General features: G+C 39.1%; 1 protein-coding gene across 2 annotated transcripts in view; it reads right to left on the bottom strand.

Annotated features, from left to right (window-relative positions):
* Nucleotides 1-12,827, bottom strand: part of LOC109043956 (paramyosin, long form) — a 104,200-nt gene that overhangs the window by 3,195 nt on the left and 88,178 nt on the right. For both annotated transcript variants that reach the window (XM_019061345.2, XM_019061354.2), the window contains 4 exons: nucleotides 8,631-8,826; nucleotides 7,808-7,936; nucleotides 4,793-4,957; nucleotides 2,204-2,410 (listed from right to left, as the gene is read on the bottom strand). In XM_019061345.2, coding sequence (XP_018916890.1) covers nucleotides 2,204-2,410; nucleotides 4,793-4,957; nucleotides 7,808-7,936; nucleotides 8,631-8,826 — 697 coding nt within the window. The remainder of the gene's footprint in view (nucleotides 1-2,203; nucleotides 2,411-4,792; nucleotides 4,958-7,807; nucleotides 7,937-8,630; nucleotides 8,827-12,827) is intronic.

Below are 12,827 nucleotides of genomic sequence, written 5' to 3'. Positions count from 1 at the left end.
TTTCAAGAGAAAAAAGTATACTTGAGTAGGTCATACTCTGGCGTTCTAAGCCCGGGAAACAATCAAAAACTAGTATTTTTGACCGTTTTCCGAAAGTTCACCTACCGTGCGTTTTTCCCCGATCGCGCAATCATCCGGACTCGAGGTGCTTTTCCGACCAGAAAATCGGACTCAGCGGATCATTCCGAGCGCACTAGCTTGGTTTCGCCCCGATCAGAAAACTTTCGATTTTGACCCTAAAAATTTAGTCCATGTAACCCCTGTCGATTTTTCTCAATTTCGGACTGGGAGAAAAATTTCGAGATGATAGTCGCATCCTATACAGTTCGAGGCGTAGAATCGATTGCGCATGGTCCCGACGCTTGGCTAGGCTTCCTGGGCCGAGAAACAGTAAAAATCGAGTGGTTTTCTGAAAGTGCGACCTGCGCTGCAACCACTCACGTTTTTTGCCAATCGGCATGGTCCCGATGCTCGGCGAGGCTTCTTGAGCCGAGAAACAGTATAGAACGAGTGTTCCTCTGAAAATGCGACCTGCGAAGCTTGGTGACGCTTCCTGAACCGAGAAACAAGTGTTTTTGACAGATTTTGACATTTCTCTTGCATCCCATTATCCGTCGATTGCGAGATTCCATTAACTCGTGGAGCATTTTTTAAAGAAAAAAATCGGACTGGGCGCGTCATGTTTCTCTGGTAAAAATTGGCGATAGGAGTTGCGTTTCAAAATACCATAGGAGTTCTTACAGCCGACTAAGGAGGGCTATTGAAAATCATATAGCTGACTGTAGAAAGCGGAGCAAATCATATAGCCGAGCTATACGAAGCTATAAAAAAGTATACAGTCGGGCTATAGTTCCTATCGCCGGCTTTATACTTTATCGCCATTGGCTGTAAAAGGCTATAAGAAATTGTGTAGAAATTCGTGTGCTTTGGAAATCATACGGAACTACCTTGATATTTACAAAACACACATTATATTTTCCTTTAAAACATTTTTTTTTTGTCATCAACTAAAATGAGAATAGTCCATACAGAGTGTGCAAACATTTCAAAATCATGAGTTGAAAAACGCTGACTCCGCGAGATTAAATATTAGAGCCTAACACGAAGCGGAGCGGCGACGCACTGGCGCCTACAAACCTAACAGGGATACTTCACGCATTGCGCAATGCGTGAAGTATCCCTGTTAGGTTCGTAGGCGCCAATGCGCGTTTCGCGCTCTCTGCCCGCCCGCCGCGCCGCAGCGTGCCACGGCGTCTGAAGCAACTATTTCACACCAGAGATATTGCACAGTATCATAAGAAATTGAAGGCTCTCCAACATATTTAGAATGACAGGCATCCTCGAGTTAGCTTTCCTCGCAAAATAAATCAAGATACTACGGCACAAAAAGAGAGCGGTAGTCCAAAAACTAACTAAGTCCTAGTATCCGTATTTAGTAACATTTAGCATAAACTTTATCGTCTGGCTGTTGCTTAATCGCCATAGGCTATAAAAGGCTATAAGAAATTGTACAGCCGGCTACAGAAGCTATATTGGAAATCTTACAGCCGGCTTTAGGTCTATAGTATTTTGGAACACACATTCTACTGCCAATTTTTACCAGGGGGGATTGACGTCTTCACCTCGACCGGATACTCCAGGATCATTGAAGCTCACAACCGGCAGACGAGAAAGTGAATATTCGCAAACGGTCAAAACCACTCGTTTTTCGGCTTAGGAGGCCCCGAGGATTCTCGAAATGATGCGTAAGTGATTTTACGCCTCGAACTGAGAAAGATTAGTGGGTCATCCCAAATTTTTGCTCGTTAAAAATCGAGAAAAATCGACAGGTTTTATACGGACAAAACAGTCGTTTCCGCTTCGAGTCGATTGTCTAATTGGATCCTTTCATTGCAAAAAAAAAAAAAAAAAAAAAAAAAAAAAAGAAGAAGAAAAAAGTTGTTCAGTTATTCATCAACGAAGTCGCCGTATTTTCGAGCTCAAAATTTGCTGCACTGGGCCTCGATAGGTTGCGAGCCCTGTACGCCTTCAAAAAAAATTGCTCTTTGAATACCTAGTTTTCCATTTAGTTTAGTCTTAGTTAGTTAGTTCCATTTAGTCTTAGTTTTCCATACATAGTTTTGAACTCAGACCCGGATTTCGCTAATTTTGAGAGCCGGTGAACCTGTAAAATTTGCAATCTGGACATGAGAGGTTCACTCACCCTAGCTTCAAGTTTACTGATGATACGTTTTCCACCGACGATGGCGTTGGCTTCGACCTCCTCGAGACGGACGGACAAGTTCTTGACTTCGATCTCGAGGGACTTCTTGATGGCCTCGATCTTGACGATGCGTTCTTGTTCCTCGTGCAAGTGTTCAACGGTGTGTTTCAGCTCCACTTGTGTCCTCTGGAACCTTTCGTCGGCTATCTGAAATCCCACAAAAAATACTGAGTATAGTCATTTGTCACAGTCTATGGTTAAATCGGTATCTCATCAAAGTGTCCAGGTAGATTGTCATATGCAGATAAATGGAGCAAGTACATTAGCAGGGTTGCCATTTTGTTTGGGGACTCCAAGACTGGAAACACGGCAACCCTGCTAATGTATTTCATCTCTATCTGTGCATGGAGAGTTCGACTAGATGTGGAGGTGGATCTCGACTTATATTATTTTCTCTATTACGCCCTGAACTTTGCGAGCTTTTTTTGAGCTCAGAAATGTATTACAGAGAAAACTAGTGGCGCCACTGTGTTTCGCAATAGACTCCCAGTCTAAGGTCTCCCTATGGTCCGCATGTTTCACAATATAAGTTCTTTTTTACTCATGGTTAAATGGGTCCCGGAAGGCGACGGCGTGGACGTCCTGTGAAAGGTTGGCGACAAGGGGTGGAGGAGGAGATCAGAAGGTGCCAATTGCCTGATGATCTCTGGGAGGATAGGGGGCAATGGCGATTGGGCGTAGAGCGCGAGCTATAAAAGCGACTTTATGTATGTAAATGGGTCAGTTGCGCTGGTCACAGAATCGTGTTTTGATGCTTGATTATTTTAGATTAGCTAAAAATAATAAGATCAGTCAAAGCAGCAACTTTCTGCGTCCGAAATTAACCGAGATACCTATCGCGATTTGAAAAATTTGGTTTATGACGTCATCCACCGCGGTAGTGACACCCTTGGTTTCTTTCACGTTGCTTTCATCCGAGTTTCACGTTTAGTAGACAGTGAAAATGTGTCTCTCTGACAAATGAAAGCAAGGTAGAAGAAACCAAGGGTGTCACTACCGCGATGGATTACGTCATAAACCCGACTTTTCAAAGCGCGATATCTCGGTTATATGGTAAAGGAATTGATAATGTATCGCAGTGTAGTGTATGTTGCGTATCTACGGATTTAAGGGGATTCTCTTGTTGAAACTTACTGCTTTAAAAAAGGAAAAAGTTACAACTTTTATTTTTATTGCAAGCCGATTTCATTGCCTGAGCCGGGTCAAATTGACCCGACTATCTCTTCTGGTGCCGATGCATATTAGCTTTAGATATAGGTCTACAAATACATCCTAAAAAAAGAATCAAATTGGAAAAAATATCAAAAGTCAACACAGCCGAAGATATCAGAGCGTAATCGGGCTTCGTCTTTTATCTTTTCTCTCGAATCTGGACAGCAATTGGCAGCAATAGAATGGAACATTGTGAGTTCACGCCTCGCGCCATCGCCCCTTCAATTTTGCAGACGCAATACGGACATCCATCAAGCACGTATAGTTGTATCTCTGCGCCGTTATCAACGGGCATTGACATGTCTCTCATGCTTGAAATTCGGAAGAAGTTAAGGTTGAGTTCGCTTATGTATGCTATACGTATGCATGTGTATGCTTATAATTTGCTATGATGTATCGAAATCAATAATTATTTTGAAAAAAAAAGTAAAAAAGATAGAGGTCTCAAGCACCTTAAGGTGATTTCTCCCAGGAAGTAAACAAACATTAATATATCTAATAAATGTTGCTAAAATACGAGGTTTGCTTTTCATTCTTAGTAAAAACAGAGATGCAACAGCGCAGAAGCATACTTCCGCTAGACTTAGTGGTGAAAAATCTCTTCCGAAAACCCTAAATTAAAGCTAAATGAGACTAAACGCAGAACATGCATTCGATTAGTCAAATTAAATTGGAATTTTCGCGTTAAGTCTCATTTGACTTTAATTTAGGGTTTCCGGAAGAGATTTTTCACCAATAGACTGCTGAAGTATGTGTCTACACTGTTGCATCTTTATTTTTACAAGGAGTGAAAAGCAAACCTCGTTTTTTCGCTTCATTTTGTTTGATATATCGATGCTTGTTTACTTGCTGGGAGAAATCACCTTAAAGGTGGCCACGTTAACGTTGAAGTTCACGGCAAAAATGTCACTAATTTAACAAGTTAGTAGTGTAAAAAAGTTTCCGACATGTTTCAATGTATATTTTACAATAAAAAAATGCCTAATTTCAGCTCGTGGTTAAATAAGCTTTCCACTATTGTAGAATGTATTTGAAACATGTCAGAGATATATTTTAACCATTTAATCAGCGATCCATGTTCTCCCGTGTTTTATCATCTTTTGGCTCAGAATTTTTAAGGGCTTTTCTACAGACTTTTCATAGTTTCGTTCCCCTCCTGAGAAAATTTTGTTTCATTCCTGCAACCCCTGCCCTAAGATTCGGGTGAAATGGCGATTCCGTCTCACGCCCCACACTGTATTTTAGACAAATCGCGATGAATCGGGCCGTGAACAACTTTGTAACTAAACGACAAGAATGCTGGGAATCGGGGCTTACTCTGAGTTCCTTGGTTACTTCTTCGTAGTCGTTGGCGATTGATTGCAATTCCTGTTCGAGCTTGGCACGGGTCGCCGAGAGATTCACGTTGATCGTGGTCAGTTCGTTCACCCTGACTTGGGACTCCTCGTACAGCTGTTCTGCGTGTCGTTTCGAGCGGAGAGCCTGCAAACAAATCAATCGCACGCTTCAAAAACTCCGAAAAGAAAACAGAGGATAAATAATATATATATAGCTTCTGTTATGTATAGCATATAATATCGAAAAAATCACTCGGAAAAGGATCTGGGGACCTTGCAGGGATCGGCAAAATCGGTGGTAACGACGGACGGATACAGTGACGTCATCGTTTCGATGATCGATACGGATGTAGTGACGTCATCACTTCAATTATCAAGAGACATGCGATGATATCATTGCCACGATGAACTTATGGGGAGCAAAGCTCATTGCGACGTTTCAGAGTGTTTTTTTCAATCCCCCCCCCCCCCTTTAGATCCAATGCTTGGCATTTAGTATTTTCTGTGAATTTTAAATGTGCTAAGGTGGAAGGAGTTCATCGTTTCCCCATTTTTTTTTAAAAGACAAATTCGTGGTGTTCAGTGTCTCGTGGTATGAATTTTAGTGGTATTGAGATGGGCGATTTACTTTTCAAAAATGGATGCGAAAATTTATTTGAAGTTCTCCTTTGGGAGAATAAAAAAAATAAGCAGTATAATGAGCTAATTTTTCAAATACTCAAAATTTTTACTTTTTGTCAAAAAGACACCTGTAGATCTACCAGACTAATTTTTTTGGCTATTGTTGAGCAAGAGTCTACGGATCTTTTCAAATGGTCGGTATTAAAAGCCAGGCACTTTATTTTCATGAAACGGCCCTCTGAGCGCTTGAGAGAGGTTGGAGCACGTCGCTAGCGAGTGATGAAACTGAGAATCAGAAATCGGAAATTCTGAAACGTCGCAGCGTTGCTAACGGTTTGGAGAACCATAGATGGACAATCATAAGAATTTCCCTTGAAGAAAAGTGGCCAGGAAAAATAGGTAAAAATCATGACAGTATTACTAAAGGTCAATTTTCAAGCACAGCTTAGGTGGGACTTATGAATATACAATTCCTTCGATTCTCTTACATATTCTGAAGAAATTTTTATGGAATTGAATATATGTTTGCGGGAAACGTAGCAACGTTAATAAAATTTCCTATGCATGCAAAGGGTCTATATTTTGATGGATGACGTCATCACTGAATCCGGAGATCGTCGTTACAGCCGAGTTTACGAAAAAAGCAGTGCTTACCTTGAAAGCGGAGGGAGAAGACTTGGGAGGTTCCAGTGGGTAAGGCGGGGGTCTATTTTGGAAGCGCACACGTCTACAACTATTAAGCTATTCATTTAACAACCTTACTAAATTTTAATTCATGGATCTACGTATGTAAGTAGGAATAATATTTTTTCCCGAAATCGTCTGAAGCTTGTCGTTGCGAGCGGCGAGCCTGCAACCAGAACAATACACAATTCAAAAACGGTCGGATCCCGTTTACAAAACTACTTATCTTGAAAACGTGCTGCAAGAGGCCCCAGAGCCGTGCTCAAACGTGCTTCAAACAAAGACAAGCTTCAAGTCTATCTAATACGCATACCGAATTCATTCGCGAACTTTTATTTGGTGGAAGGAAAAATGCTTCGAGACGAGGCATGCTTTAAAAGTCATCATTTTCTCGTGAGAGGACGCGATATTTTAGGGATTGCTATTTCGATGATGTTTGAAAGAATTCTGGAACTGTACTCGAGATTAGGAATAGAGGGAGGGTGCACATTTTTCGTACAAGAGTGGCAAATACTCTATCAAAATTTCACATCTATGATAATTTGAACCAATTTTTATGAGGAGAGTAAAGCATTCTCTTTACTATGCCGGATAGCGGATGAATGCCCCTTCACACCCACCGTACCCAATGGCTGCAATTTTTTTCCAACAAAAAAAATCCTGTTCAAAATGTATTACAATGACTTTGGACACAGTTTAGAAAAGGAAAATCGACAGATATTACGAAAGAATGGAGCAAAATAGGTTCGAGGTTTCACTCCTCCATAAAACTCGAGTTAAAAGACAAGCTTCAAATCTATCTAATACGCATACCGAATACATTCGCGAACTTTTATTTAGTGCTTGGAAAATGCTTCGAGACGAACATGCTTAAAACTATCCGCTTTTCAAATTTTTCTTGAAAATGTCACTTAATGCGCCCTTTTGCCGACATCATGGGCAAATTGCCAGAAGTTTTTTTTACTGTTTCCATAAAAAAATTTTCAATATGTTTATTAAAAATTCACAGATATATTTAATGACTGTTTTACATGCAACACACAAACACTCATGCACACAAAAGGTAGAGAATAAGGCACAAAAATAAAAGGACTGGAAAAAGTGGCCTGAATATTTTCTGAAACTATAGTGGATTTAAGAAAAAAGGTGAGTTCAAAACTTCAAACGAATCGAAGCAGTAGGGTATTAGTGTACGAGAGGTTTTTGGATCTATATCGCACTTGCGTTGCCTCTTATTTTAAATGTCTCTGAATTAGTAATCGTCAACGATTGAAAAATTTGTTTGAATTTACTATTTTTTTTCTACGAGTATATTTTCGTATGAAGGATTCTTTCTATAGCTGTATAAACCCAAGAGAAGATATTTACAAAAACAAATTTTAACATATTTGATGAAAAATGAGAAATTTTTTTTTCGTCCTACGAATACATTCCGCGGAAACTTTATTAAACTTTTTTTAAAATTCATTAGTAGGACTAATATTGGAAGCATCCTGCTTCCAGACTGCTGAAGCGTCTGGAATCAAGCATCTGGATAAAATTCTCAAAATACTACGAGAGGGCCTCGATGATTCGTCTTCTCCGTGCACCCTCAAAACATGTTTTCTAATGGGAAGAAAATCAAATGGACGATTGGCTAATGGACTATCGATTCATGATTAAATATGTAAGATGGTTAATGTAAACTTACATTGTCATAATTGCCCCTGATCTCTTCGAGTTCAGCAGTGAGGGATTGGTTCTTACGGGTGCTGACAGCCAATTGGTCGAGGGTCACAGCCAACTGTCTTTGGATTTCATCATAGTGAGCTTGCAATTCCTGTTACAGAAAAAAAATATTTATTAGTCATGATACAAATTCAATTCAGTTGGAATATGAACACTTTTTCATCCTCCTTCTCGCCGCTCAAATAATACGGCGCACAGCGCTCGTGGTTTAACAAGACGCTCACAAATACCGATTAAGTGGCTCCTTCACTCTATCGAGTAGGTAACTATTGCTACCTCAAGGATGTTTTACAGTATACCTTGCAAAATGAAGGCGGTGTGCAAACATTATCGCAAGCGTCATCCGACGGGTTATGTTCACCTCGAATTGGACTACATTTTGCAATTAGAAACTGCACGTTCTGGCTCATCCGTTAAAACACTTATGTGAATACAGAAAAATGGCACGTATGTTGTTTTTAAATTGAGTCAGAAATTGTGGCTCCTAATCAATTGCAAAATGTAGTCCAATTCAGCTTCGTCAGATTACACTGCAAGTTATACGACTAAAATTTCTGGCTCATCCTTAAAAACGCTTATGTGCATATGGAAACTAATAGCACACACGTTGTTTTTAAATTGAGTCAGAAATTGTGGTTCCTGATCAATTGCAAAATGCAGTCAAATTCAGCTTCGTCAGATTACACTGCAAGTTATACGACTGGATATTAGTATGGGTCGAGGTCATTTGATCAGAGAATAAAGTCTCAACGATTGACACGTCAACAGAGAGAGGAGTTGCTTACAGTGAGCTGTAGTGACTGTTTCTTGACAACTTTCTGTAATTCCAAATTGTTCTTGTTGGCAACGTCTAGGGAAAGTTCTAAATCGGTGATGGTGGCCTGCAACTTCTTCTTGATGCGAGTGACTTCGGTTTTCAATTTGGTCTCGGCCTCGACCACTCGAGCGTTCAATTGCTCGATCTCGATGCTTGTTTGTTTGCTGCAATCAGAAAAAAACAAATCGTGCAAATTTAGCGAGAAATATTTATAAAAGCCACAATTACCTGTAATAAAAACACAACGTTCGTAATATTTATCATGATTAAAATATGATCTTCACAATCAGTTTTACGATCAACTTAGATGCCAAAGATACCTGAGATACAAGTAACTTTTGCGCCAAAGACACCTGAGATACAAGTAAATTTTGCACCAGAGATACCTGAGATACAAGTAACTTTTGCGCCAACTCGTTGTTTCCTGGACGAAGGAACGTAAACTCCATTCCAAGGTTGCAAAATTGACCCATAAACAATTGCAATTTTTTACACAAATATACCTGCGCGATTTATATACCGAATTGTCTGAATTTTGCTCGAGATTTGAAGAAAAATCAATAAAATTTGAAGTTAGAAATGCCCATGATCCTCCTGATAAACATGGTATATGCGTTGGGAAATTCGACAAAATTGAAATGTAGTACGTTTTTTCTTGAACGGAACGACGAACTTTTCTAAATCTTTCCGATATTAAATTAGAGCGTCCCAAAGCTCTATTTAACTTTCCGAGAGCATTTTTAACTAGCGAAACGACGTTACAAGCCTGCTGTCTATTGTCATTCGTCTTTGGATTTCAAGTTGAAAGTGAAATACATGGATGCATGTTTTTCCCTTAACACCGGCATCAATGGAAAGTGACGTTTTAGTATTAAATCAACCTTAACTTTAAACTGCAATATTTTAATTGCGAGCGCACCAGAAGTGGTGTTAGTGCATTAGACCCTTTTCTAGTGAGTTACAATCGTCGGCAGAACAGACGCACGCGAAACGATTCACCAGTTTGGATGTCTTCCAAACCCGTTAAATTCTGCCCGATTGAGGCTAAGATATTATGATGCGTCTGTGCAATCATTTTCAAAGGACGCATGCAGAATATTCCGTTCTATTAGACGACTATAGATTTACGACTTTGGGGATTAAGTGGGACCTGAAAACGAGGCTCTATGGTCGATACTTAAGTTGTATTTTCGTAATTTTGAGATTTTTTTATACACTTTTGAAGAAAATTTATAGGTATAGATCAAACGAACTGATATTGTTGCGTTCCACCTCATCAATTCCTGCGAAAGGCTCTTCATCCAGAAAATTTCAGGGAACCATCCTACAAACATAACACCCCCCCCCCCCCCGTTTTCAGCGTATGGACTAGCTGCCTATGTCAAAAAGATGCTTGAAAGATGCTTGACGCTATGGAAATGTTGGTAACTTTTTCAGACAAAAACTTAGTTATCGTGGAACGTGCCCAGATTAATTAATAACGAATGGTTTAGAAAAATTGTCGTTTGGCCGACCATTGCAATGCCCACGTTTTCTGCTTAAAATTGCACAAAATATTTTGAATACATATCCATACAGACGGGATCATTGACTTGGCGCATTAGTAAGTTATTCAGGCATCATTCCAAATTATAACGCAAAAGTGGCGTGAGGCTTTTGCTTTAATATGGTACGAAATTTTGAAAATTGATGTTTTAAGCGCATCGAGAGGGGCGTCAGAATGGCCCTTCTCAAATGAAACAAGTAAACTGAGCGTAAATGTGAATTGCAGTGTTTTCGCTAACTACTTATGTCAAGTAGCCCCTTTTGGATGACCGTCATCTGTTTTAGTTGATGCAGTCTTTGATTGAGCTAAGATTTTTTTGGAATTCCTATGTTTGACGCGCCTTCAAATGTGACAATGCCTGTTTACCTCTATGGATCATTTACACGTGCCTCTGAATTGTATTTTGATGGTTGAACCTTATAAATTTTCAAAATAAGAAATAAACTAAGTTTAAACGTCCAGTTTTTGCGTCCAGCCTCGACGAGGCAATTGCATTTTGAGAAAGGTGGTTGATGACGTTATTTACAGTCTCAATACTTATATTTTCTCCACTTGAGTCGCACCAATTAATGATGCAAAATTTACACTGGCTGCTAAAAAAGTAGCACCAGTAAAACTAAAACGATGAAAGCCATTACTATGTAGACGTTTTCTATTGTGTGTATTCACATTGGGCTGAATCGTTCTATCTTCCGGAGAGAATATCACAATTGGACGTATTTTTGCTACAAGGAACTATGTTGCACGCAAACCTTTTGCAAGTAGTTCCTTTTAGCATAAATACGACCAGCTACAATGTGAGATTGCCCAAATTTTCCTTCCAAAATTTCTCACCTATCATTGTCATTTCTTAATTCTCACTCAATTGTCTTCATAGGTGAGGTGTCTCCAATGAATTTTGATAATATTTTCAAACGAACTCTTCAAACGGTTTTTCTGCCAAACATTAAAGAGTCAGGCAAATTCGAAAACGTTGCATGGCATGATATTTTGTCCGAAGAAAGACTTATCTCAGCTAATATTGGTGGAATAAACTTGGCGTTCCGTTAGCTCTGATTATTTTTTCGCTTTTCCAAATGATTCAACCATTGAGTACGCTTCTTTGACGTGAGTAACTGATCCATTAGGTCAATGAACTTGTTTGAAAAAGCTGCATATAGACTGAACTTTCCGATAAGGGACCACTATTTCTGGCTCATCCTTAAAAGCACTTATCTGCGTTTGAAGACAATTAGCACTTATGTTGCTTCTAAAATGAGTCAGAAATAGTAGTTCTTTATTGCAACATGAACGTAGGTATGTATGCTTAGAGATATTTTGAAGTCCACATTTTCGGTCTGAGCCCTTAAAATAGCACTAAGATACCGAGCTGAGGAATATGACGTTTTAACATTCGGATCTTGCCTTTCTTCTTATAAAATACGATTTTTTTGAAAAACTTGGAAATATTTGTCTGTAACTTATTCGAGAGAGTTTATTTGAAAATCGGGAAAAATATTCCCTGCTTTTCTCAAAAATAAGCATTTTCACAGAAAAAGGCAAAATTAGAATGCTCCTATACTCCTCGCACGGCTTTGACAGTAAGACAATTAAAATACTTGACTGAAGACTTGAGGATTATGCTGAATTTTGGGTAGACTCTATTAGAGTAACCCGGTTTGTTTCCGAGTTGGATTGCTATTCCATGGATTTGATAAGGCTCCGTTGCTTGAAACTTGCATTTACTGATCAATAAGCCCATGACCAAATTATCAATGCTAAACACTTTGACTGTGCACTGGTTGGGTCACTAATTCGCTTCAAGTTTCAGAAAATGTGTTTGAAATTGATATCGCGTACACATTTAATGGCAGAACAATAGGAAGAGTGTAGAGTGGTATCTTCCCATCATATTCTGCAAAGTAGTAACTTCACTACACGAGAAAACCACACAACAGAAAGAAAAGCAACCCCCAAACAAGATCAAAAAATACAAATGCTCTCATTGGTGTAATCTAATTCCATTTGATCTGTGTTAAAACGCTTGTTACTATCTTGTTCAGGTATTGATTTTCAAACCAGTGGCGTGGCGTGCTATATCGATTGATCTGCCATTTAAATCCATGAAAAGGATCAAAAACAGGGTGGTCGCAACGGATACCTTAATAATCGAGTCTTTACTATAGCTTCAAATGGAGAAATTTTGATAATCAATTATTCACGCTTCGCCACTATACGCCCGTTGTGTGAATCGACGAATCGCCTACATAAGATTTTGAAGAGTAAACATTGGCCTTTTTTTCTAATTTAGGTCTCGGAGATAAAGGCCTATTTTGAGCAAGAAAATGAGAGATAAATCCTGGACAAAGCTTTCCTTCAGCTTTAATTTTGATTTATAAACTTCAAATTGTGATATTTCTGGTTTGTCTGATATTTTAGGACGCTTTTATACCAGCATATTTGAAAACCACTCATCTATGCAATGGTACTAAGAATTCACTTTCTACTACGATGGTACTTTTAATTTCAGTTTTTTGACGATGACGTCTTTTTTTATGGACAGTTTTAAATTAAAATAATTTTCGCGAACGCCTGAAACAATTAATGACTCATCCAGTGAACAGTGTAGGAATGTAATTT

The sequence above is a fragment of the Bemisia tabaci genome, chromosome 6 (assembly GCF_918797505.1).
Source record: "Bemisia tabaci chromosome 6, PGI_BMITA_v3".
In the NCBI taxonomy this organism is placed as follows: domain Eukaryota; kingdom Metazoa; phylum Arthropoda; class Insecta; order Hemiptera; family Aleyrodidae; genus Bemisia; species Bemisia tabaci.
This window is presented reverse-complemented; position numbering and strand designations above follow the sequence as displayed.